At 37.1% G+C, this 23,878-nt stretch overlaps 1 protein-coding gene across 2 annotated transcripts in view; it reads right to left on the bottom strand.

Moving 5' to 3' along the window:
• DENND1B (DENN domain containing 1B) overlaps positions 1-23,878 on the bottom strand; it is a 149,898-nt gene that overhangs the window by 70,930 nt on the left and 55,090 nt on the right. The window contains exons 5-9 of one of the 2 annotated variants that reach the window (XM_014885761.2): positions 16,655-16,774; positions 8,073-8,142; positions 6,165-6,245; positions 3,505-3,564; positions 1,653-1,706 (exon numbers count right to left, since the gene is read on the bottom strand). In XM_014885761.2, the coding sequence (XP_014741247.2) occupies positions 1,653-1,706; positions 3,505-3,564; positions 6,165-6,245; positions 8,073-8,142; positions 16,655-16,774 (385 nt within the window). The remainder of the gene's footprint in view (positions 1-1,652; positions 1,707-3,504; positions 3,565-6,164; positions 6,246-8,072; positions 8,143-16,654; positions 16,775-23,878) is intronic. The other variant, XM_014885770.2, reaches the window with a different exon arrangement.

The raw sequence follows: 23,878 nt of genomic DNA, 5'->3' as shown, positions 1-23,878 counted from the left end.
TTGTCAAAGGCTGATGCACCATGGGAATCTCAGTCCATTTTACCTTGGACACCATCTAACACTGTACTTGATAATGGTGTGCTGATTCTGTGTGGGAAAAGCTGTGTCAAGAAACAGTTCACAATCTTGTGCAGACCAATTTATCTTTGAGAGACAGTCACTGTTATTTCTTTGTTATAGTTGAAAAGTTACTGCCCCTGAAATATGTGAACTTTACAACAAAAGGTAAAAACATTCGTTTTGTTGTTAATTTACTGTAATTACTTCATCTCTTCACTCCTTGCATGTTCTAACTCTCCATTAGTACCTTACTATTTTGATTCATACCGAAAGGATGAGACTGTTATTAATGGAGTAAAAAATAATTACAGAAAGGCACCTTACAATTATTTCACCTTTCTCAAAAAGAAAAATAAATCTACATTGGCACCATTGCAGATCCTTTGACAGTCACAGGTCCAGCTAATAAATGCTTTCCTTTATTTTCTTCAATTTAAGCCCGTAACACACCTTCTAGCCTCCAAAACTATACTTTATTAGAACACCAATTAATAAATTAAGAGATTCCTTAAAAATAGAGGCATTCAAAATGTAAGATCAAACAGACGTTTACATCTGTTTATATTTTTAAATACACATTTAAAAACCAAGCCCTGTCCTGCCCAATGAGCCCTAACAAGTGTCCTCTCTTGTATCCTTCCATCCAGCAACTTCCCCTGATTTCTGGAGTTGCAACATGGTCCATGCCACCTGCTCAGAGTCCTTCCCACCAGCACAGATGTACCCTCAGGCTCCTCTCTGCTACCAGCACCCTCCTGGCTCCTCTCCACCAGTGCTTCCAGCTCTGTGTCCTTCCCTGGCCCATCCCACCCTGCATCCCTGCTGCCCCAACATCAGCACCCACCAGGAACAAGCTCTGGGGCACTTGGGAGCCCCCACAGTTTAACTTCCAGAAGGAAGGCACTGTTTGAAAGTGTAAAAACACACACACCTATACAGACATACACAATTCCAGATTTAGAGGCTGGAGGGGGAAAAAGGACCCTTCAAAGCTCTTTTATGAGATGCTATCTAGCTAAACACGTCACAGAGAACGTGATCTGAGATTTCCCGTTTGCAATTTACTCACAGCACAATCCACAATTTAGCATCTACAGAATGCAAGTCTTCATAAAGAAAAATTTAAAAACCATAACCAAAAAAAAAAGCCCTAAATCCCCTTTTCCTGGTGCCTGGATAGCATCCAAGTGTAGGCAGGTACAGCATGTTTTCAAAAAGCCTGAAACAATGTCTTCTTGCACAAAAAATGACTGTGTATCTTGATGGCTGAATTTGCAGCTTAGCAATGCAGTGTTTAATGGGCAAGTATTCAAATAAAACCCGAGGTGCAGAAGTAGAATATATCAGTAATCCTAGTAAATGCAAAGAAGCCAAGTAACTATGAGCAAAGGGTGGATATAACAGTGGTCAGAAATGCCCTATTAATGCTTTAAAATGGCTTAATGAATGCAACAGTAACTACCAGCTAGAGGTTGCAATAACAGACATCAATCATTTCTAAAAATAGTCTTAGAAAAAAAAAATCTCCTCTTGATAAAAGCAAAAGTTCAGCCTAGCCCAGAATGAGGTTAAATAAGAAATGCAATACTTACACTTTCAGGGATAGTTGGCAATCCAGTTACATCAGGAGTAATGAAATACGAGTGCTAATCGATGGGGAAAAAAATAATTGATAATTTATGCACACAGGAAAATAAAATTTTTTCCATAAGAACCCAGCATTTAGGATTTCCAACCCCATCTGTGTTTAAGCAAATAGCCATTTTTCTAATAATATTCTTACTGCTGCTAGACAAAGAATTAAGCAGATCACGACATGAAATGACAAGCTCTGATTCTACACAGCACAAAACCAAGTGAACAAAAAGCTGGGCTGCAGTTTTGAAATAACACTGAAATTAAGCCAGCTTTAAATGTTGTCATGAGCCTGAGCAGCATTGATTAAATTAAGTATTGAATTAAAAATTGCAACAAAAAAATGCTAAAGGACAAAATGTAAATTTAGAATGGAAAAGAAAAACCAGTCACATGAGAAAAATATTTAGAATAGAAATATTATTACTTGATATAAATTCTCTTTCCAAACATCTTTGAATCAGAAATGTGGTAACAGAAATGCAAGATCTGAAGCCTGAGATCCTGCAATCATTTATGAAATATATTAACAATTTTATGCATCTTAGTTTGAGGCCATCTAGGATGTAAATAAAAAGTGGATTAAACTAAAACCAGATGTAATGTAAATTAACTCTCATTAATCCAATGCTCCTACTAGTTATGAGATATGGATTTAGCTCGGTAATTTCAAGACATTTTTGTATGTTAGCCTAAATTTTGAAGGAGGAAAATAATGAATGCATGTTAGGTAAATAAGATAATTATTGATTTGTTTTGTTTTTGTTTTTTACAGCATTTTGATGTTTTTTCAGATGTTTTGTTTTTATGGTATATTTTTACAATTATAAATAGCAACACAAAGACATAGCTTGTTCTAAAGTCAAACTTGAGAAAGATATACCAAAACAAAGTCTACAAGACTTAAATGTGTCTTGCATTCAAGAAAAAAAAATTAATACCATTAAATCTGCGTAGGAGACTTATTAAACCAGCTTGATACATTTAATAGAAAAATTTCCCCACAAATTAGGTCATTTGGCAATAGTTAGAATTTAAGGAAAAAAATTGCTTTAAAAAGGCATCCCATAAACATCATACCACTAGCACAATAAATATCACAGGTATTGTTTCACATCAACACAGGAAAAAAATTTTTTTTTCTCTGCTCAAGAAGAGGAAAATATTCAGATTAGATTCAGATAGAATGCCTGCATTCTTCAGAAGTATACTGAGAACAGAAAATTATTCCCTATATGTAACAAGGTCACAGAATATTTATCAAAAGATTTCTGAGTAATGAAGTTATTAACTTAGAGAAGTAATTATTTCTAATTAACAAAGTAATAATATTTCACTCATTAAACAGAAAAGGAAGCCAGAACTATGAGAAGCAAAAGCCATTACTGCAGTAATTAGAAGTCATAAAGTAGCAAAAATACTGTGGTATGGAGTCCTTGCACATCTTTGTGAACTCCCTTAGGAAGATGAACGACCTTGGAAGAGATGCTAAATTAATAGTTTCTGTCCTGTATAAAGTTTTCTCTAAAAAGGACACTGGAAAATGCAGGTTTTGCTCATCAGTTCAAGGGTTTGATTTTCGTAGCAGTTTTTACAAAAGGATTATGACACACACAGACATAGCTCTGAAGGTGGATTTAAACAGAAAAGGTACATTAATATTAGACAATTCTTTTAGGCCAAAGAGAGCAGCAGATTTCCCCAAAGGACAGGTATAAATAAGCCTCAAATCAACAGAGATGTCTTATAGCAAGTGATTATTTCTTTAATTATGATAGATTTTAGATAGTCAGTGCCTTTTAAACTCACCGATACAAGACAAGGCTGTTTTTTCAAAACTTGCTCACTTGCAAAAATCATCTCTTGGTTCTTATGCAAGATGAGAGAAAGATTGAACAGTTGACTTTTGAGTTTTCCAACAAGAAAGGCCAAAGCTGGCTCTACTGATTGTAACATTCCATGTTTAAAATACTGGCTGAAACTAAGTTTTATTCCTCCCCCATCTGAATTCAGGCTTAGCTACTCTTCCCAATAACGATAACATTAAAAAAAAAATTAAAACAAACAAACAAAAAAAGTGACCTAAATTATTTTTAAGCTCAGGTTTCATAGAACAAATGACCACCTCATAAATTTCAGCTGCAGAGTATTACAAGTAAGAGTAGAACTTGGTCCCTAACTGGACAAATGCATTTTTGTATCTCCTAACCAAAGACTGCTAGGAAACACCACATATCCAAATATTGGGTGTAATTTATGCATGGTTATGCACACACAACCCTAAGGACCACTGTGGTCTGCCACCCAAACATGGTGCATCCATGAGCCTTCACCCTGCAGCACACCTGAGTGAATGAAATGTGAATCAGACTGATCCTGGCACAAGGAAAAGCCACCTCAGGATGTCATTTCTACAATTATTTTTTAGACTGTAATTTAAAGTCTATTACTACTGATGGTTCCAGTGTAGCTTTTTTACAATATCTGAGGACCAAGAAACAAACATCAATACAAAAGACCAGAACTGAAACTGGCTATAAATATTTCCCTGCTCCCTGCAGCATTACAAAAACAGAGATGCCTTTAGATCCAACAAGGATCAGGATTCCAGCTGACCCATTCCTCCCTGCTCTGCTCTATCTGAACCCACAATATTTGCTCAACTCTCCCTGCAGCCAAGCATTTGGCAAGAGGTTTGCATTTCAATAGCCATTGTTCAGCAAGAAAGATTACAAAACTTCTTTGATATAACTAGGAACGAGGCATAATTGAGAAAAAACAATTCCAAAGTCAGACAACATTGAAATAAAACCAACAAGTATTGACTTTATAGCAAGCAATCTGTCATTCAAGTGTAGCCAGCTGAATTCACCAGGACAGCCATGTCCACATTCCCCACAACATTCATTTGGAGGTGGGCAAGTTATGGACAAGATGAACTTTGTGAGAAATACACAGGAAAATATATTTAAAACTTCTTTATGTCCCTCTGAACCACAAGAGTTTTGAAAAACATTTTATAAAGCATTTTAGAGTTGCCAAATTATAATTGGTTATAATACTACGACTAATGATAGCAAAATATTATTTGAGATAAAGAAGTATTTTTGGCAAAGGTGCTAGGAACTGAAACATTACACTGACAACAGAAAGAAAAAATGTATCAACAGAAACAATTCCAACTGCAGCCTCAAATCCTGTTCATTGTTCTGGTGAAAAACAACATGCAAGACTGGAAGGAATTTCAAATACAATCAATTAGCACTATACAAGGTGAGAAAATATTAGGTCTCTATAGTCTAGTGAAAAAACAAGGAATCTGAAACATGAAAAATTAAAATAAAATAAAGGCAGAATTATGTTAAGCAGGAAGGATCAGTAACTGCTGGAACAGAAGTGGTAGACTCCATTTTTCCTGCCTTCATAATAGGGCTAGATGCTTTTTTAGAATCTGTGCTTACTTTAAATGAAGTACAGTGGTTATTTCTAAAATACACAGCCTAAAAGTCACAAGAAGCCACACAAATAAGGTCAAGATAAATAATCTAACAATATTTCAGTATGTGTGGAAGCAAAGCCTTTACAAAGTCACTTCTTTCTGTGTCCTGCAACATGTGGTGACTGAACCAGGACACAGCTATTTGCAGTGTTTGTGGCATGTGCAGAAACTGTACAGGTGCTCTGAACATGCACAATGGCTCGGGGACAGCAGAGGCTCTGTGCTGGCTTTGTATTTCATCCAAGCTCCACAAGGGTGTTTAAGCATGCACCCACAATCTAATTCTGCTTAAAACTTCAGGAACCATAACAACAACAACAACAACAACAACATATCCGCTTCTTGATGTTTCTGCAGCAACACCATCTTGCCCCACTGTCACCATCCCATCCCACATCACAAAAAGTTGGAGCACAAACCCAAAGGAGGCCTGGATGTTATTTCACTGAGATGTGTTGAAAGTTTCACATAACAGAGTGTACTTCTACTGTTCTTCCTACAGCATTTTTGTATGATTAAGCAAAACTAGGAAAAAGGGGAAGAAAAATAGGAAAACAGCCAGCTTCCACAGACTTTTGACCAATCCTGAAACTGTACCTACTCAGACATAAGAGGCAATAAAACTGAGTTAGTGTCTCCTGATGCACAGCAGGAGAAACCAAAATTGTCTACATGAAACAGCTGGAAGCACAAAAAAGTAGTTCTAGCACTGTCAGATCTCACTGCAGTTTACTTTCTCATCCATAGAGCAAAATTCAAATTTCTGCTTCTTTATGACTACGACTTTCAGAAAACAACATGAGACAGAGACAGACTCTACCCTGCACAGAGTGAAAAAAAAAGATTGTCCAAGCCAGTTAATGATGGGAAGCAACACAAACTTACTCTTTCAAAGGGCTGAGGTTTCTTTTTCTTTCAACTTTACTTACTATTTCATAGTTAGTAGGAATAAAACAGAAAAAATACTTACCACACTTAAACTGACTAAAGCATTCGCCTTTGGCACAGGATGGCTATACAATGATTTCAACAAATCATTTGAGTCATTTTCCTATAGGGAATGCATTTTAAAGGTAATTAATTATCATATAAAAACTAATTACTATTTAGTATACATCAAGCTACATATTGACAAAGAGATATAAATATTTAATAACCAAAACAATTGTAATGCATAATGAAGTATTTAAATACTAAGTTGAAAAGTTCAGGGCAGTTTTGTATCTCATAAAACGATTGTATCTGCAAGTTAAGGCAATCCCTTACATGCTTCCCCACTCACTCCTTAAAGGACTCACATTATTTGCAACTAAAAACTGAGATTCCATGTCTCACTGGTCTGTACATCCTGGACATTATCCTTCTAAAACTGTTAGCCATGATATACATTTATTTAAAATTGTATTAAATGTGTCTGATCAAAACACATAAAACAGTTAATAAGGTCTATTAAAATGTACTTGCAGCTACCTGGTTTAACTGGGATCCATCACTTTGGTCTCTAGAAGGAATATTTGCTTGGGAAAGAGAAGTGATTGGAGCTTTTGTGGGTTTGGGATTTTCATTCAGTTTAGGGGTTTTGTTCATGGAGATTAAATTCTTCACGTTGCCGAAGTAAAACCAAAAGTATCGGTGACAAGCCAGGGCCAGCTTTTGAACACACTGTTTTGAGTTTACAGGAAGCTTCTGCCTCTCCCTGTAAGAAGAGGATGCTGCTGGACCTCATACAGTGAACAAGGCTCTGGGTGCAGCTCGTGGTCATATGAACAGTGCCTGGGCCAGGAGGCAGCAGTGTCCTCCCACAGCCTCCCCAGCAACAGGTAACAGGAATGGCTGCAGGCAATGCAACAAACTGCTTCCATGCACTGCTACACCCAAAACAGTTGCCTCAGCACATAACAAACCCTGCTACCTAAATTGCTTATAGTAACTGCACTGCCAGCACTGGTGATCAAGAAAATCCCTATCCTTTTTCTCAAATACAGTCTGAATAACAGTTTTTCCTACAACAGTGAACTAGGGACCAAAACCAAGGTCTAATTATAGCATTTGTAAGACTTATACATATTCCACTTAATTGAATCACACAGCTAACACCAAACTCTCCTATTTATCTTTTTACATAAAATATCATCATTCTCTGCAGTCCATTTACTATAATGCATAATTATTGCTTATTCTATACTTCATATATTTTTGAAATGTCAGTTTTTCCAGTCTACAGAATATGGCTAAATATTGATGCTTTTTTTTTAAATTGAAATCTAACAAGCTAATATAAAGCAGAAAGGTATAGCTCTAATGTTCTCAGTAAAGACAGATGCCAGTACCTCCTTTGCTGTGTAATGTTGGAATACATCTAATTGCTCATGAATATGCAAACTAAACTATCATGATTCTTCACCAAATGCTGCAAGTAATTTTGTCTTGCTACTTGAGATGTCAGAATTATGAGAGGTAGTTTTTAGTTAATATGAAGGGTGAAACAGTACATCATCTTTTATACAGTTCTGAACAAAAGTGTTTGCAGCTGATAATCAGACAGTTCCAGAGAGCTACAGTTTACAGTCAATACGTCACACTGCTCTCCAAAGAGGTGACACTGCTCACACTTCACACAGGACCTGCTTATGCTGAGACTGACATGTTATAAAGGTATATTCTCAGCAGCTTTTTTAGAATAGTGTGGGATTCAAGTGACTGTGGAAGCTCTATGTTCAGATTCTTCGAATTTCAATAAGAGGAATAAAACTTGCTACTAAATCCTACTAAAACCTTAAACTTTTAAACAGTATAGAATCCCTTTAGAGTATTCGAAATGGTGACTAATATTTCAAGGAAAATATTTTATACAAAGAACTAGAATATGTAACATTACCTGTTCCTTAGCCAAATAATCTGCCAGGGTATTCAGGAGCTTGTAGTATACCTCAAACCATGGTAGGTAGCTAAAAGAGGAGGAAAAAAGTATTTAAATAAAATACCACTGTATTTTTCCAGTGCTTATAAAATACTACGATGATTGATCTGACTTATACATTTTTAAGACATCTCTATATATAAATAAAAAGCATATTAAACTTTTCCCCAGACATTCAATAGCACATCACTGATAGACAGTATAGATAGATGGTTTCTTTATGTTGGATACTTGCATGAAGTTCCATTAAGCACAGATTAACTCATAATACTTAGACTTCTTAGTATTTTCAAGGCTCCAAAAATATTTGAAACATATTCTAATCTCATTCCCACTATCACTAATTGTTACGGATTTCAGTAGTTATTTGCAATTTTGAAATTCTACATCTTCCTATACCCAGTGGACTGACAGATCTGCTGCTTCCCTGGAGAATGAAAAACAACTTTGTTTAGGCAGACCAGGTACCCTCTATTTGACAAGTGGTGCAATGATGTGCAGTAGTAGAGATGTCACATTACATGTAATAATATTGGTCTCTCTATAAAGTCATTTCCATAGGTAAAATTAACTTCCAAAAATAAAAACATTCATCAATATTGCAAACATATTAATACATCTATACTTAAGAGACTTTTAACACAAGTCTGCAGCCCATGAGCACAATACTCCGAGTTAAACAGAATCCAAGGCAAATAAGACATAACTGAAGAGTATAAGAAAATAAACTCAAACGCAGTGCTGAGTTCCAATTTGCCACCTGTTTATAGAAGTTATCTTTAACAGCGATATCACACGTTACAGAACTTTCCACTATCACTATTTAAGATACTAAGTCTGATAAACTAAATAATAACAATATAAATTATGCCTTATTTACAAGTTACACATCTTCTCATGTGTGTTAGAATTTTATCACAATCATTTCTGAATAGGTAATATTAGTTGTTTGAGATTAGAAGTGGGAGCTGGAAAGGAAATAGTGCCTGAAAGGTTTTCAGAACATTTCATACCTATATATAACACTGCTACAGACTTCATTCTTCGATGCAGTGTAAATCCACAGACATGCATTTCTTAAAGGCTTTAGTGCATGCTGCAGACAGACCTTAAATTTCAAATGTATATATTCCAGGAAATATGCTAACTGCAGCTGCAAAAACCCGGTATGCAGAACTGAAATGTTTTCCCTGACAGGAAAAGGAAAGCAGTCAGGGGAAACCCTGGCTGGTAGAGAAGCCAAGTACTGCTGTGTGCACTGAGTCCAGCAAAGGGTTATGTTTTCTTTGTAACACCTCTGTTCTCAGTACGCACCTGGCAAGGCTTTAGAAACAGATCCTGATTCTTAGGGTAAAGAAAAAGTACAGCAGAAATCTAAACACAGTTATAGTTAAAGCATTTTCTAGCAATCTTTGCTGTCTTTATAAATGCTTAACTACTGGCTCCTAAAATAACAAAACCAAAACAAAACAAAGGAGAAAAAAACAAAACAACAAAAACCACAAAAATCCATCACGAATTTACTCTTGCCAAGCTAAAGAGACAGAGGCAATGATTTAATGATTTCCTTTAAATCCACCATATTAATGTCTTTATCACACTTTACCATACATTGTGCTGGTTATTAATCAAAACAAGATCAACCTCTTAATGCTCACAGACGTTTTTAATGCTTGGTATTGCTGACAGTGGTTAAGGTGTGACATTATTACATTTGTTTCTCAATATATTCTTAATATAATCATAAAATTTACTTGAGTGCACCTTTGTAAGGCCACTCACTGCTTACAGGTGTGAACATTCCATGCCCTCATAAAACACCCACCATATCAGCACCTAAAACATCTGATTTTTGAGCATTCTTTCACCTACGACTCCTGTTCTATTATCTTCTCAAATCATGCTAACCTGGTTTTACACATTACTGAGACACAGCACAGAGAGGCAAATAGAATTAATTGTTCACTGCAGTCTTCAGAGTTTCTGCAAATGTCAGAGCTGTGAACAGCTTCACAACCCAGAATTACAGCAGGGCCTGCAACACTGTCCTAGCATTTTGTCAAAGTACAAGGTAAGTATAAATCACAAAGTATTTTAATAACACTGCACACACAAATGGGTAAGACTACATAAAGGCTTTCCAGTCTCTTGCTATCACCCCTGTGTTAACAGGATACATGACTCCAGCACATTTTGCTGTAGAATACTCCAAAATCTCATCTGATTATCTATTTTTGATAATGAACATTTAAGAACAGCATTCTATAAAAATAAGTTCTCCTATTTCAGTAAAACATTAAACATACTTCTTTCCTATATGCATGATCTCAGCTCCTCTATTACTGAGAAAAGAAAAAGCAAATCCAATTTTTAAGTATTTAAAAAGGTCAAATTAATTATTAGAAATTAATGAACCCTAACAGAAAGTCAAGGGAGATTTTTACTTCATACAGCTGACCAGGCATGCTGAACAGAGTACTTGCATAGAAATTTCTTCCCATAGCAACATCAGGTTGATGATACACTTCCATGTCTTTGTGTAACAAAACCACTAAGAAAAACATCCTACTTGACCACAGTTTATGAAAGTCAGTTTCCCTTACGAGCTGAAAGAATAGTAAAAGAATTGCTTTAAGCCTTATAACCAGAGACACAAGGTTAATATAATTTCAATGTGCCTCTTAAACCTGAAAAATTAAGGAAATCAAAACAAGTACTCCATTACATTATATGGCATGAAACCAAAGGCTGCCAGAACTTGTCCTCTGCTTCTTTTCTATATAATCTTCAGTTCTTCAATAGTACGGCCTAATTGCAAAAGCTTTTGTCAATATTTCTAATTATAATGTTCTTCAACAAAATATTACAAAGATCTACTGGAAAGCAAAAAAAGTCCCTTTATATTTTTCTTTTATGTATTTGCTAATTATAATTAATTCAGCATAATAAAGAATCACAGTACTTGGTTTTTTTTCAAAAACAATAAAGACTGTATTTGCATGTATACATATACAATGCATCTCTGCATTCATAGGTGAACAGAGTTGTGTTTGTTCATAATAAAGACACCATCAGGTGGTTTTTTAGATTCTCTACTCAAACACCAAGTACAAGCTCTTTTCAATTTGTTAAATCTTCAAGGCAGTCAAGTAACACTTTTGTCCTCTTTTATCATGGGCTAACTTTGGAAGCACATTTGTTAATAATCCTATTAATTGATTTGGGTTACTCCAAGAAACACATTTATTTGTAGATAAACACTAGATGATATAGGCTTAACATCTTTATCAAATATATCATATTGGACAAAGAATTGTATATGGAATCATAGAATCCTGTAGGTTAGAAAAGATCTGTAAGACCATTGAGGCAACCATCAACTCAGCATTGCCACATTTACCATCAAACCATGGCCCAAACACCACATCTACCTGTCTGCTAAATCCTTCCAGGGATGGTGAACCCACCACCTCCCTGGGCAGCCTGTTCCAGTGCCCAACAACTTTCCATAAAAAAACTTTTCTTAATATCCAATCTTACCCTCCAGTGGTGCAACTTGAGGCCATTTCCTCTTGTCCCATGACTTACTACCCAGGAGAGAGCCCGACACCCCGCACTTGCTACACCCTCCTGCCAGGTGGCTGTAAAGAGCCCTAAGGTCACCCCTGAGCCTCCTTTCCTCCAGGATAAACACCCCCAGCTCTCTCAGCTGCTCCTGATCAGACCTGTGCTCCAGAACCCTACCCAGCTCTGTTATCCTTCTCTGGACCTTCTCCAGCATCTCAATGTCCTTCCTGAAGTGAATGGCCCAAACACGGAGTTTGAGGTGCTGCCTCACCAGTGCCCAGTACAGGGGGACAATCCCTGCCCTGCTCCTGCTGGCCACACTATTGCTGATCCAAGCCAGGATGTCCTTGGCCTTCTTGGCCACCTGTGCCCAGCTGGCTCCTGTTCAGCTGCTCCCAGGTCCTTTTCCATCAGGCAGCTTTCCAGGCACTCTGCCCAGCCTGGAATGCTGTATGGGGCTGTTGTGACGCAAGGACAGTCCCCAGCACTTGGCCTTGGTCGCTTGTTTGACATTTGTTTGTCTGACAGCTAAAATCCAGAAGCATTATGGCTCAAAGGATTTTCTTAGCTTGTCCTGTTAACAAATCTTGCAAAATTATTTAATCTTTGCTAGCACAGTAGAACTAGTGTACAGAAAATTCATCCAGCACACAATGTCCATCAACATCTATTAGCTGGGTAACTTTTTTTTTTCCAAGTCGGTACAGAAATGCATTATCTGGAACACATAGTTTTTAAGTGGCTGAATTTGACAGAGGAGACACATAATATATTACTCCTCCTAACTCAGATGTGGCACATTAATATGTACCCTAATGTGTACCTTAATGTGTTAAGGTACACACTGATATGTACCTTAACAACAGATAAAATCAAAATTAAACTCCATTACCAGAAAAACTTTACCACCATACCTGTATTCATAGTATTAATTATGAGCAGTCAGTACATTTCATAATTAATTAGCTGCCTTATGAAAACATCTAAAGGTTATCAATGAAGCCCCTTCACAGCAGAGAAAGTAGAGGAAAGTCAGGGCTGTAGTGTTCAATTTTAATGTATTTGGAAGCCTAAATTAATTTCAGTTCTTAACCTATAAAACCACTACTGGTTTCTTATTTATTTTTCTTTAATTGTAGACACTGTCCTTTCATTCCTCAATTTACAATCAGTACCTGTTTGAAAAACAAACATGTAAGACAAACATAGGACAATTTATCTAAATATTTCTTCCACAATCACGAGAAACATAAAAATACAGACAATATTAATAGATATATATTCCCTGATGGAGATTACAGGGTTTGAGAATACTTTTTATTTAGAAGTACAGCCCCTGTCTGTCACAAAAACAAGAGACCAAGATACTTCATGGTTAATTAAAAACATACTTAGCATTTTCTCTTAATCCAAATGAGCCACAAGGCAGGAGTTCAGACTTGGAATAAAAGTCACGCACAACCCTTGTTGCCATAAGTAGGCTTCCACCTCACCAGTGCTTCTACTACAGCTCTGATAAAACTTTTACATTCATGAGTCAAAGGTTACACAAAGGAGAGGAAATGTTTTCTGTCAAATAGTCAGGTAACCACTAACAGTCCTGAACTATCAGCAGGAATCTAACTTCTAGTAATCAAATAAAACTAAGGAAACTGCCTTTCCGTAGCTAAATGTCTAATGTCTAGGGGCCACTTTTCTGTCTGGAAAATTGACACAAAATGTGTAAAATTGAAACATTCTGCTTCTAAGGGATTTGCCTAAAGGAAGAGTGAAAAAGTTTCAAGCGTGGTCTGAACTGAAGAACTACAAAGCCTTACCACATAAACCTGTCTTCCTTATTAGAGCATTTCATTTGGAAATGCAGGTGACAATTTTACAGTCATAAAATTAATGAAATCTAAGACTGAGCATTTTAATGATGCATTTTGTGTTCCTCTGCATACCTAAGGTCAACCTCAGAGTCCATCAAGAGTTTCAAATTATTTGTACTTTGTACTAAAACCATTCAGGTAATTCAAAATCAATTTCATGTAAACCCAGAAAGTATTATTTCCACTGCAAGCAGCAGTGATACTTAGAAATAAAACTCAGAAGAATTAAATCTACTATTATTCAAAAGCAGACATTCAAGTTTCTACTGTGCCACTTCAAACCTCAACTAGCAAAACTATTACCCCAAAATAGGAAAAGTAAAACGAGGAGAAAAGATCCAGTATAGGATATGAGCTCAACAAGGTATGTTACAATATGCCTGCTGTGCATTCCTTGTCTTACAGGGCTGCATTAGCACAACGGTTTGTGGAGAGGGTTCAGACCAAGAGCTTCACGAAGCAGCCATGCAGCTTAATGAAAAGCATTAAATGAAATAACACTTGCAAAGGAATCACACAGCATTTCTGGAGAATAATCCAAGAGTTATTTTCTCATCTTACTATACTTTAGCACTTTGAATTTGACAACTGCAGTCAAGCTCTGCACATTCGTTCTAGACAATTCAATATCACAGTTAAGTTCTTCAAACAAAAATACCTGAGAAAGCTACCTTGGGAAATTTTTATTTCACTTTATAAACATAGAAAGTATTTGAACAATACATTCTGATTTGGAAGAAAATCCTATTTACACAATTCATACATATATAAACGTATATAAAATGTAAAAATACTCCATAAAACTTATAGAGGAATTTTGTATGTACAAATATATTACTGTTTCAAACTATCTAATTTAAAGCAGGAGCATGTGGCTGCAAATTCAGAGATAATTTCCTTTAATTAGTGTTTTAGATGGAGAATGAATTATAGAGAGAAGTCCCATAAACCACAAGATTTTAATCTTACACACATGTGTATCAAAGCAATATCATTTTATGTTTCATTTTGATATATGGACAAAAGTGAGGTTGAACATGCATCTACACTCTTTATATATAAAAGATACCTTTTCAAAAATTTATTTATTTTGGTTAATTTAAGAACAATAAGCACGTGCAAAGGAGAGGCAGATAAAATGCCCAAAGAAATTTGTTTAGTGAGTCTTCTTTCACTTGGTGACTTCTAATGAATCTTGGGATTCAGAGCACAAACCAGACTGGCTACTAGAACACATCAGATGGAAATAGTGATGCATTCCTTCTGTCTGAGCTGAACACACCACAGCACACACACATATTCTGGAGATAAGCAGAATACCCAGATACAAGTGCAATGCTATGAAGCTACTGCTGTTATGCATTCAGCTGTGCATTGTAAATTTGAAATTGTCACAATAAAAGCAATAAAGGCAATGCTTTGGATACAGTTCAGTGAAAAATTATAGCTTGCCACTTTTCATTTTCCTACTTATTTCTACCAAGTAACAGACCATTGACTAATCTGTAGCTGATGCATGTCCATGGGGAAATGTTAAAAGAAATACCCAGTTTACACCAGCTGAGAATTTACATCCTTTGCTTTGCAGCACTCCATACAGTACTTAAAGGTACTTGAATGTGCATAACTGATTAAATGTTGTTACAGCCACAAAAACAATGTAAAAAATTTTGTTTCTCTCTTGATGAGGGAAGAAAAGATTAACTCAGAGAAAAGAGCTAAAAGCATAAACATACATTTTCACTCTGGGCTTTAAGAAGTTATATTTAAAAAAAAAAAGGCATCACAGAGAAAAGGGTTAAATATTATATATTCTATAAGCCTAAGTATTACTAAAGACATATTTCAAAGATCCCAGAAAGTAAATTCATTTCCAGAATAAAATATTTCCCTTTTGATACTTTAATTATATGGTAGTATTTTTTTTTCTTTGCAATATTTAGAGCAAACACTTATTTTTAAAATACTTGCCAAAAAAAATCCAGTTTAGTGGCTCTCAACATTAGTTTGGCATCTGTTTAAAAGTTCATTAAAATCTTGATGCGCTCTTTCCAATAATTGTAAGCACTACTCTACAAGCCTCTATATTGGCTGGTCATTTTTCCATCAGTGTCCTGTTACTGGTAACCCTTTTACAAGCTCATGTTGGGTTTTTCTCCCTAACTCATATGGTCTATTCTAATGACACCCTCCAGAACTACCTGATTTCCATGTTGTCCAAATACTTGAGAACCTGCTTTTCTCCACATTCTTCCTACCCTACTCTCCAAAATTCTCTTTCCCCTTTGCTGCCAAGACATTTGGCTCCTCCTCTCTCGTGTTTGTCCAGATTCTCCCTTTTAAAGCAATTTAAATTCAATTTTGGTCTTCCTATTTGCTGCTGAACTGGATATTACCATTTCCTCTGTGGGGTTTGCAGGCTGCTAGGCTCTTAATTGAAGTTACAAATTTATCTTTTAATGAGATCACTCTGCCTTTAATTTAATTTAAATGGTTTTAGGACAGCTAAACAATTGGGGTTTTTGGTTACCAAAACAATTATCTTAAGAGAGAAGAAAGAAAAAGCAGAGGGAGAAACAAAGGTATTTTTGGGGGTCACTCTCCTCAACATTAGCATCTCTGCAACAACATGCATGCTCTTACACTGTGAATTATCTGGATCTGGTGTTTCTTATACTAGATATAGTCTGGGCAAAGAACTTGGAAGAGACACCCAAAAATCTCCTTTCCAAGGAAAGTAATACAGAATAATGCACTTTATTCTTGAATTGACAGAGTGCTTGTCAAAGATCTGATTAGAAAGTAAAAATAGCCACATAACAGTCCAAGTCCTTTAAGGCTGTAATGTATTCTTCTCTGCTTTTAAGCAGATATTCATGTTATTTAAATAAAATTATTTAGCTTCACAGAAGAGTATCATATGGGGCTTGGGGCCACTTTTTATGTGAAAGCAATGGTAACGCTGCTGTAGTAAAGTTACTTAATCAGGTAAAAATACCTGATTAAGTTGAACACATCTGCAGAGAATTTGTAAAAGATAGGGGTTTTTTTCTTGTAATTTTATATTCACTTATTGACTCAATTTTTCTTGTACCACCTTACCTTAGAATACAGAGGCAGACCTTGCCTCCTGACGTCAAACGGCAGAATCCAAACCTTTGCTTACTTTCAATGTCGGTGAGCACAAAGGTGAAATGCTGTCCTACTTGGTTTTGGGACACCCTGAAAAGCCAGATACAGAGCATAAAAACATTAAATCACATAAAACACGAGCATTTAAGTCATTAGTCTCAAGTATTTTCATGCTCAATCTTCACTATAATCCTCAATACAATTCTATAGTCTGCTGTTCTTTCCCAATTCTTGCACAATCTTCTACAGCAGAGTATCTAAGAACCTGCTAGTAATAATTAACACCTACCATTTCTGGTTCAATCTCAGATGACCATGCTGAAAATTAGTTCCCAGAGAAGCTTAAAATCATCACAGACCTTAGTCTAGCAGTCAGAGAGCACAAATATTTTTTAAATTTATCCCTTGCAATATGGGGCAGGGGCGGGGGGTTTGCAGTTTTGCTGGTTTGTTTGGGTTTTTTAAATCACCAGCAAAATAAAATATAGAAAATCTCCCTCCTAGGGAAAAAGTAGCAGCTGATCAAAGGGCAAGAGAAGCTACATAGGACACAGGGATTTTATACTGTTTTAACACATGCATGACAAAGATTGAAAGATTAGCTGAGTGGTACCACTACCCAGCCTGCAGTCTCCCACCCTTTTCAGTTTGGTTTAGCCCCTCACGAACATCAAGTGACTTGGATGAGCCAAAAGCCTGTGCTGAGCTTTTAGAAGATACACTTAGTCCAATATAATCACCCATAATTCATGGACTTTTTTCATTAGGTAAAAAACTCAAATCATTAAAAGGAGCACTTTCCCCAGTTGCCTTCGACAGCCTGGAACAATCTATCACTCTCTTTGAACACTCTAAAAAACAAATTCTCAATAGCTTGTTCTCAGCCCCTCCTTGCTCAGGTTCTGGGTAGCTGGGATGCTGCACACTGCACCACAGAGCCATCAATAGCCAGGCCCCACTGCTCCCCTGCCACCCCTGCAGTTTTCTGTGCCACATCTCTGCACTCTGCTCCTTCTGCAGTGACAGACTGCCATGAATGTGTGTGTGGTTCCAGCACCCCTGCACACCCTGGGCTCCCACAGGAACCAGCAGCAGCTCTCAGTGGGAGCACTGGAAATGCTGGGAGCAGGGACCTTGGCTGCTCTGTCCCCAGCCTCTCCCTGCCCAGCCATGTCCCACTCCAAGGCTTGGAGCTTCTTCCAGCAGCCAGGCCTGGCCTCTCCTTACACCAGGGTTAGGCTGGAGGCTCTGTGCACCACCATATTAACCCAAATTGTAATGTACCATGTACATCTATGTCAGGCAAAATGTCGGTATACAGGGCAACTTTAAGAATGAGATTTAAATTCTGATATTTTCTATTAAAAATAGCCCAGCCAAGCTATGAGCTCAGTGGAAGAATTTCTGATGCCATCTCACCACCTCCAAATCGCAATCTCCCCCCTGCTCCTTTAAGAGAGGCAACTCCATGTTTTGACAGTCAGTGTAAAAGTGGCCCGGCTTGAAAACTGCTTCCCACACAGTTTAGGAAGAGATGTGAGCAGCAAGTCCCAGATTTTTAATATCAGAAACACTCCAAAGCTAAATCTGAATTTCCACAAGAACTCAAAAGTTTGCATTTGGTCCTGTTTGCTTCAAAAGAACAGCTAACAGAAGCCAGTGACCGACCATCCATCTGGACTACATTTTCTCTTCCGTTTAAAATACTGAATTAATTCTGGGTTTCTAATTTGAGAGCTCCACTTAAAATGTGGGGGCAGCAAGGATGCCTGTTTTTCTACTCCTCTTCAGCAAAATTAAAACTGACTATATGTAAGCCTTACCATGAAAAACAAATGATAATTGGGGATTTCAATCAATAGATGACCACAATGTATAAACCAGACACATAAAACATGCCACAAGTGCTAGCACTATAGTTTTAACACATATATAGCATGCTCCATCATGCAGACAAACACTGGCCAAGTGACTTGGGGTTTGCATCTCTCTGTTTCACTGCAGCACATTCAGGTTGCTCAGCAATCTCTGCTCCAGAAACAAGCAGCAGCTCCTGGCCCTGCTACCTGGACCACAGCATTGATGCCTCTCAAGTTTTAATTAGCATGAAAATCAGCACAGATAAAATGAAATTATTATTTATCAGAATTCCTTCAACAAAATGTTATCCAGACTTTTTACTGGAGCACAAGATCAAGCAGCCCAGCTGCAAAACCTTTCTGAAGAATGCTGTTCTAGTCTGCTGTTTGAAGAGAGCATGATCTGCCCACTTGCAAGAGGAGAGCAGGCACAAATCGTTCCCAGCCAATGCTGACATTCTCCTCACTCATTCCTCTGCCTTGCTTTTGACTCACTTTCAACTCTTGCCCTGCATGCTTACTTTTAATGTTAGTTCAACAATAATAAATCACTAATAATGAAGAATGTGTGTAAATACTTATTAACCCTGCAGACAACAATGGGCTCTTTCAAGGTTATTACAGTTTAATATAGAAATAAAAATAGGTTTTAAAATTTTCTGTGTACCTACACAATGCAGAAAAGGCTCTTTAGTACCCATGGAGTAGGTAAAGAGTAATTTTAAAGGTTTTTGTTTACACTGTGGCCATAGCTCAGGCCTCAGTTTAAGGGAGCCTTGAGAGAGTTGATTAAGTCAGGAACTGAATCTCCTTCAAACAAAAAGAGCATATCTGCCTTTGCTCTCTATAAAAACTGCTCTTCTTCCAAAATATTTTGTTTAGGATAGAGCAGATGTTTGAACTTACTTTTTTCTTCAAATTTCAGAATTTTTTGAAGAGTTTCAAAAAACTGAAGAACTTATAAGTGGGAATAGAGATTTCTGTTTTCTTTTAAAAATACATCATAATATTATTATTACTTATAAAATACCACATACATGCCCTTGACCAATGTAACTAATATACACAGGTCTCACTCAAGCTTGGTAGCTGCTACTTAAACCTGAAAGCTTCGCATGTATTACAACTCCCAAACTGATAGGGAAAACCAAACCCATCAGTCACCAGTCACCCTAATTTCCCCCAAAGCAAGGAACAGAATAGAAATTGTTTGCAGCAGGAATTTGAAAACCAGATGTTAAGGTGATGGTATAAGATGATGGAGAGACTGGGGAGACAGTAACACTAGGTTGGGCATTCTCCTTCAGCTAATTGCTATCCCCTAATCTAAGCTTCAGGCACTATTTTCTTCACTTACAGGCACACGCCAGGATCCACAAGTCCACAGCTCAGGCTCCCTGTGTGAAGAGCTCCTCTGTTTCAACCAGATTGAGCTCTGCCTCCCAAAAAAATTCACCTCTTTACAATTCAGAAAAAGAAAAAAAAAGAACAGGAGAAAAACTGCAGAAGATATGAAAATGGACAATGCCACCACCAAGTAAGAAAATTCCCACAAATAAAAAGCACAGTTAGCTTATTAATGGGGTTATATTTTCGAAACAACAGAAGCATTAAAAGAAACCACAACTACTGAGTAAAGAGTCTCACTGGGAGTATTTAAGTTGCAACAGAAGCCTGTCTAGAAGCTCTGTCTCAGGGCCCTGGCCATCACACCTGGCCAAGGGTCTAAGGGAGCACACAGCAGCTCCCTTGGCATTCCCAGGTTTCCTCTCAGACAGGTGCACTTCTGCACACACACAGAAACCAAACAAGCCCTGTTTGAAATCAATAGTCACACTCTTCACAACACACACTGCAGCCTGTCCTTACACCTGTCTCTCACACACACATTCACTATTATACAAACATGTGCCATAATGCAGGGAGGTCACAAGAGGCAAGGAACTCAGTTGTGTGTAACTGCTTCGACATTTCTGAGTTTGCAACCCCCCCTTGCAAACTGACTGCTGTGCCTGAAGGGTACAGGAATTGCTACAGTTCATTTACCTTCATACAACTGGAAGTACTTTCTTGATTCCTTACTTTTCATTCTCAACTATTTACTATGAAGGCAAAATTTTTGTGTAAGGTATCTTTTACAAGATCCAATTATATCAAGGCATTGTTTTGCACTTTGCTTGATGATAGCTGTGTTTCTGCACAGCCTTTTAGCACAAATATCAAGAGAAATAGTATCAGCCAGGAACAGGAGAGTGACAGTGATGTCATTCCTGCTATCATTACTCACTCATGCTAAAAGATGATGAGGTAAATAACCTGCATGGTAATTCCCATACTCGAGTGACATTCTGCTGCTAAGGAGAAATTCTCTACAGCAGCACTATTGATTATTCTCCAAAATCCAACCCTTCCCAGGGTGTGGGTGAGCATCATGAGGGAATTAATGAGGTACACGTCACTGTCTCCATGCTGATCCTATAGGCAGTTCCCAAAAGAGTATCTAAAAGAGGCTTGTGTGCTTCACATTCAGCAGGAGAAATGCATCCTGAAAGGGAAAGATTGAGGAATGAAAGCACCAAGGGAAGTACTAATGGTGGAGAGAAATGACAGAGACTCAAAGCACAGATAACAATGAAGGGTCAAGCAGTGACGTAACACAACCTGAGACTGAACCTGAAATGGCTCCAAAAGGAACGAGAGAAGTTGTGTCCTCACCAGCCATCACCCAGCTACATAACTGAGAAACGTGGAGATTGAGGTATGGACTCTGCAAAGTTACACCTCAGCTCTGGCTTGAAAGGGAAAATAAAAAAGACTGCTGGAGAAACAAAAGTGAAGCAAACCATGCAGGGTTTGAACAGAGGATTCAAGTAACAAGAGGTGTGGACAAAATGGTTTTGTCTGAAGCATTAATATTACTTTAGCAAACGTTCAAAGGAAGTTAAAATCTCTGTCCTCAAATGTTAAAGCCTCCAAGACCATACAAAAAGAAACAAACTGACTACCAAAGAAAAGAGTCTTTCTTTGTAAATATATACATGCAAACTGTTGGAATGTTATACAATTGTCCCATTATTAAATGTAAAATAATTTATTCACATAAAGAGACATAGGTACTCAAAGCAAATACTCAAGAACTTCTACGATGTAATTAACCTCTTAATCCCTTTAAAATAAAATTTAAACCATAACTAGAAATAATAAAATTATGTGTTTGTTTTCAATAAAAAAATTTATATAAAACTCGAAGTTTAAGTCATGGTAAAAGAATTTTTTTTTACACTATTGTGCCTCTTTAGGCTTGACTTTCAGATTGAATTTAATGGGAGTTACCTCTACATTTTTAATTACCATTCACAGTATGCACTTTTGATAATTAGAACGAGTAGCATACACTTATTTATAACATCTACATAAAGCATGCCTGGTGAGATGATACAAGCAGCATCAAATAGTGAGAACTAATTCTGGATCTCTATGATTACTGCAGGATAGTGGATAAAAGAAAATCAAATATATGTTCTCATTTCTTTCCTTTTTCAATTCCTTAAGTAATTAATAGAGGTGACTTGAAAGAAAACAGGTGACAAGGATCTACTGGTACTTTAAGTTTGCTTTCTCCATAATTTGAAGAACATAAATTTCCTGCTTTCATTAGTTTTATTTAGCTAGATAACAGTATTAGTACTCCATTATCTATAACTATGCTGTGTAGTAGAAACCCAGAAGCCATCTATAAAACAGTCACATTTTTTGTTTTAAGTATCTTGGTCAGCAGAGTCAGTGGAAATTGCTACTTTTGCCCTAGTAATTTCTAGCTCTTAATAGGCTCAGACAATGCTTGAAGTATTTTATATACATAAATATACATATACTATACATATGTATATAAACATACATATGTTACAGGTTGAGAAGCTATGCTCTCTGTGGTACAACATGCTCAATGAATGAAATAGATATTTTCTATTTCAGTTCAAATGTTTCTGTACAGAAACTGTCATTGAAACTGCCTGTAAAATATTTGAGAGTATTAGGTATACCATCTATTATGATCCTATATACAAGAGGAAAACTCTATATATTCATCAGACAAGGGAAAGCACATATATGGCTAGACAAACGCTAAAATGATTGTAACATCTTAAATGTTGAAAAAAGCCCTATAAAAAGGAACTTCAGCAGTGTTTTTTTCAATCCTTTTCTTTATCACTCCAAAATAAAAACAATTAAACTGAGAAAGCAGAACAAAACAGGTTTTGTTTAAAACAATTGGTGTGTCCACACCATAGAAAACGCTTGAGCTGAGTAGAAAATGGCAAGCACATCATGCAGCCAGTAAGTTGCTCACACAAAAAACTCGCCAGTAACAGTGGCCACGCTCCTGAATGAGCTCCCAGCATCTCTGTCCTTTGCTCCACTCTAGCTGTGCCCCTCGTGCCCGTGCTGTCACAGTGCCATGATCCCACACTGCCTTTGGCTCCCCCCAGTCCCCCAGAGCTCGGCTCCCAGCCCTGCACAGCTGCAAGTGCGGGGCTGCTCTGAAGACACGGCGGCATTGCCTGAGCAGCTTCACTCCTGTCAGCACAACCCCAGCTCCCAGGAACCTCCACTCCCGTCCAGCTGACAAGTTTTATGGAATTTGTAGAAATTTTGCACCTTGCAGAACACTGCTTTACAGTCAAGCATGAGGCCAGTAGTCAAAAAGCATCTCTGGGGAGAGGGCACAGGGGGTGTTAACAAACACCAAACTTCCTTTAACTTTTTCCTTTTTTGTCCCTTTTCCTTTGTTTTTTACCCCTTCAGATAATCAGCTAAAATACATAATTAGCTATGCTATAAATTCAACTATTCCCACAGTTTATTAAGTTCATCCTCCTCATACAAGCAGCTAAGTGCCTTCTGAATGGTTCAAGAGAAATAGTTAAGGTAAGACAACTTATTTGAAAATAATTACTCACTGCCACTATCTTCTTGCCACTGGATGGCAGCAACAGAACCTCACCTTTTTCTGTTATCCTCAAATTTTATTTCCATTATCCATCTTCATTACCAATTTTAACAGAATTCTGTACATAACTTAAGCACATTAAAGACTTTAATGCTTTAAAGCCAACACTGACAACCACATCAGTTACGTCATTAAAACAGCTTAAAGGACAGAGGGCTTAACCAGTTCAAAACCCAAACAACTTAATTAAATTCAGCTATAAAAGACTAAATAAGCCTAGTTTACTTCAAGGAAGCTGTATTTATAAAGATCTTTATTATGCCAGTGTATTTTGCTGCAAAGACTCTTCTTTCCTCTCTACACACACCAGCTTTTCCTCCACTG

Source organism: Sturnus vulgaris, chromosome 9 (assembly GCF_052056855.1).
Source record: "Sturnus vulgaris isolate bStuVul1 chromosome 9, bStuVul1.hap1, whole genome shotgun sequence".
NCBI lineage: Eukaryota > Metazoa > Chordata > Aves > Passeriformes > Sturnidae > Sturnus > Sturnus vulgaris.
Note: the sequence above shows the minus strand (reverse complement) of the source record. Positions and strands in the feature narration are given on the sequence as shown.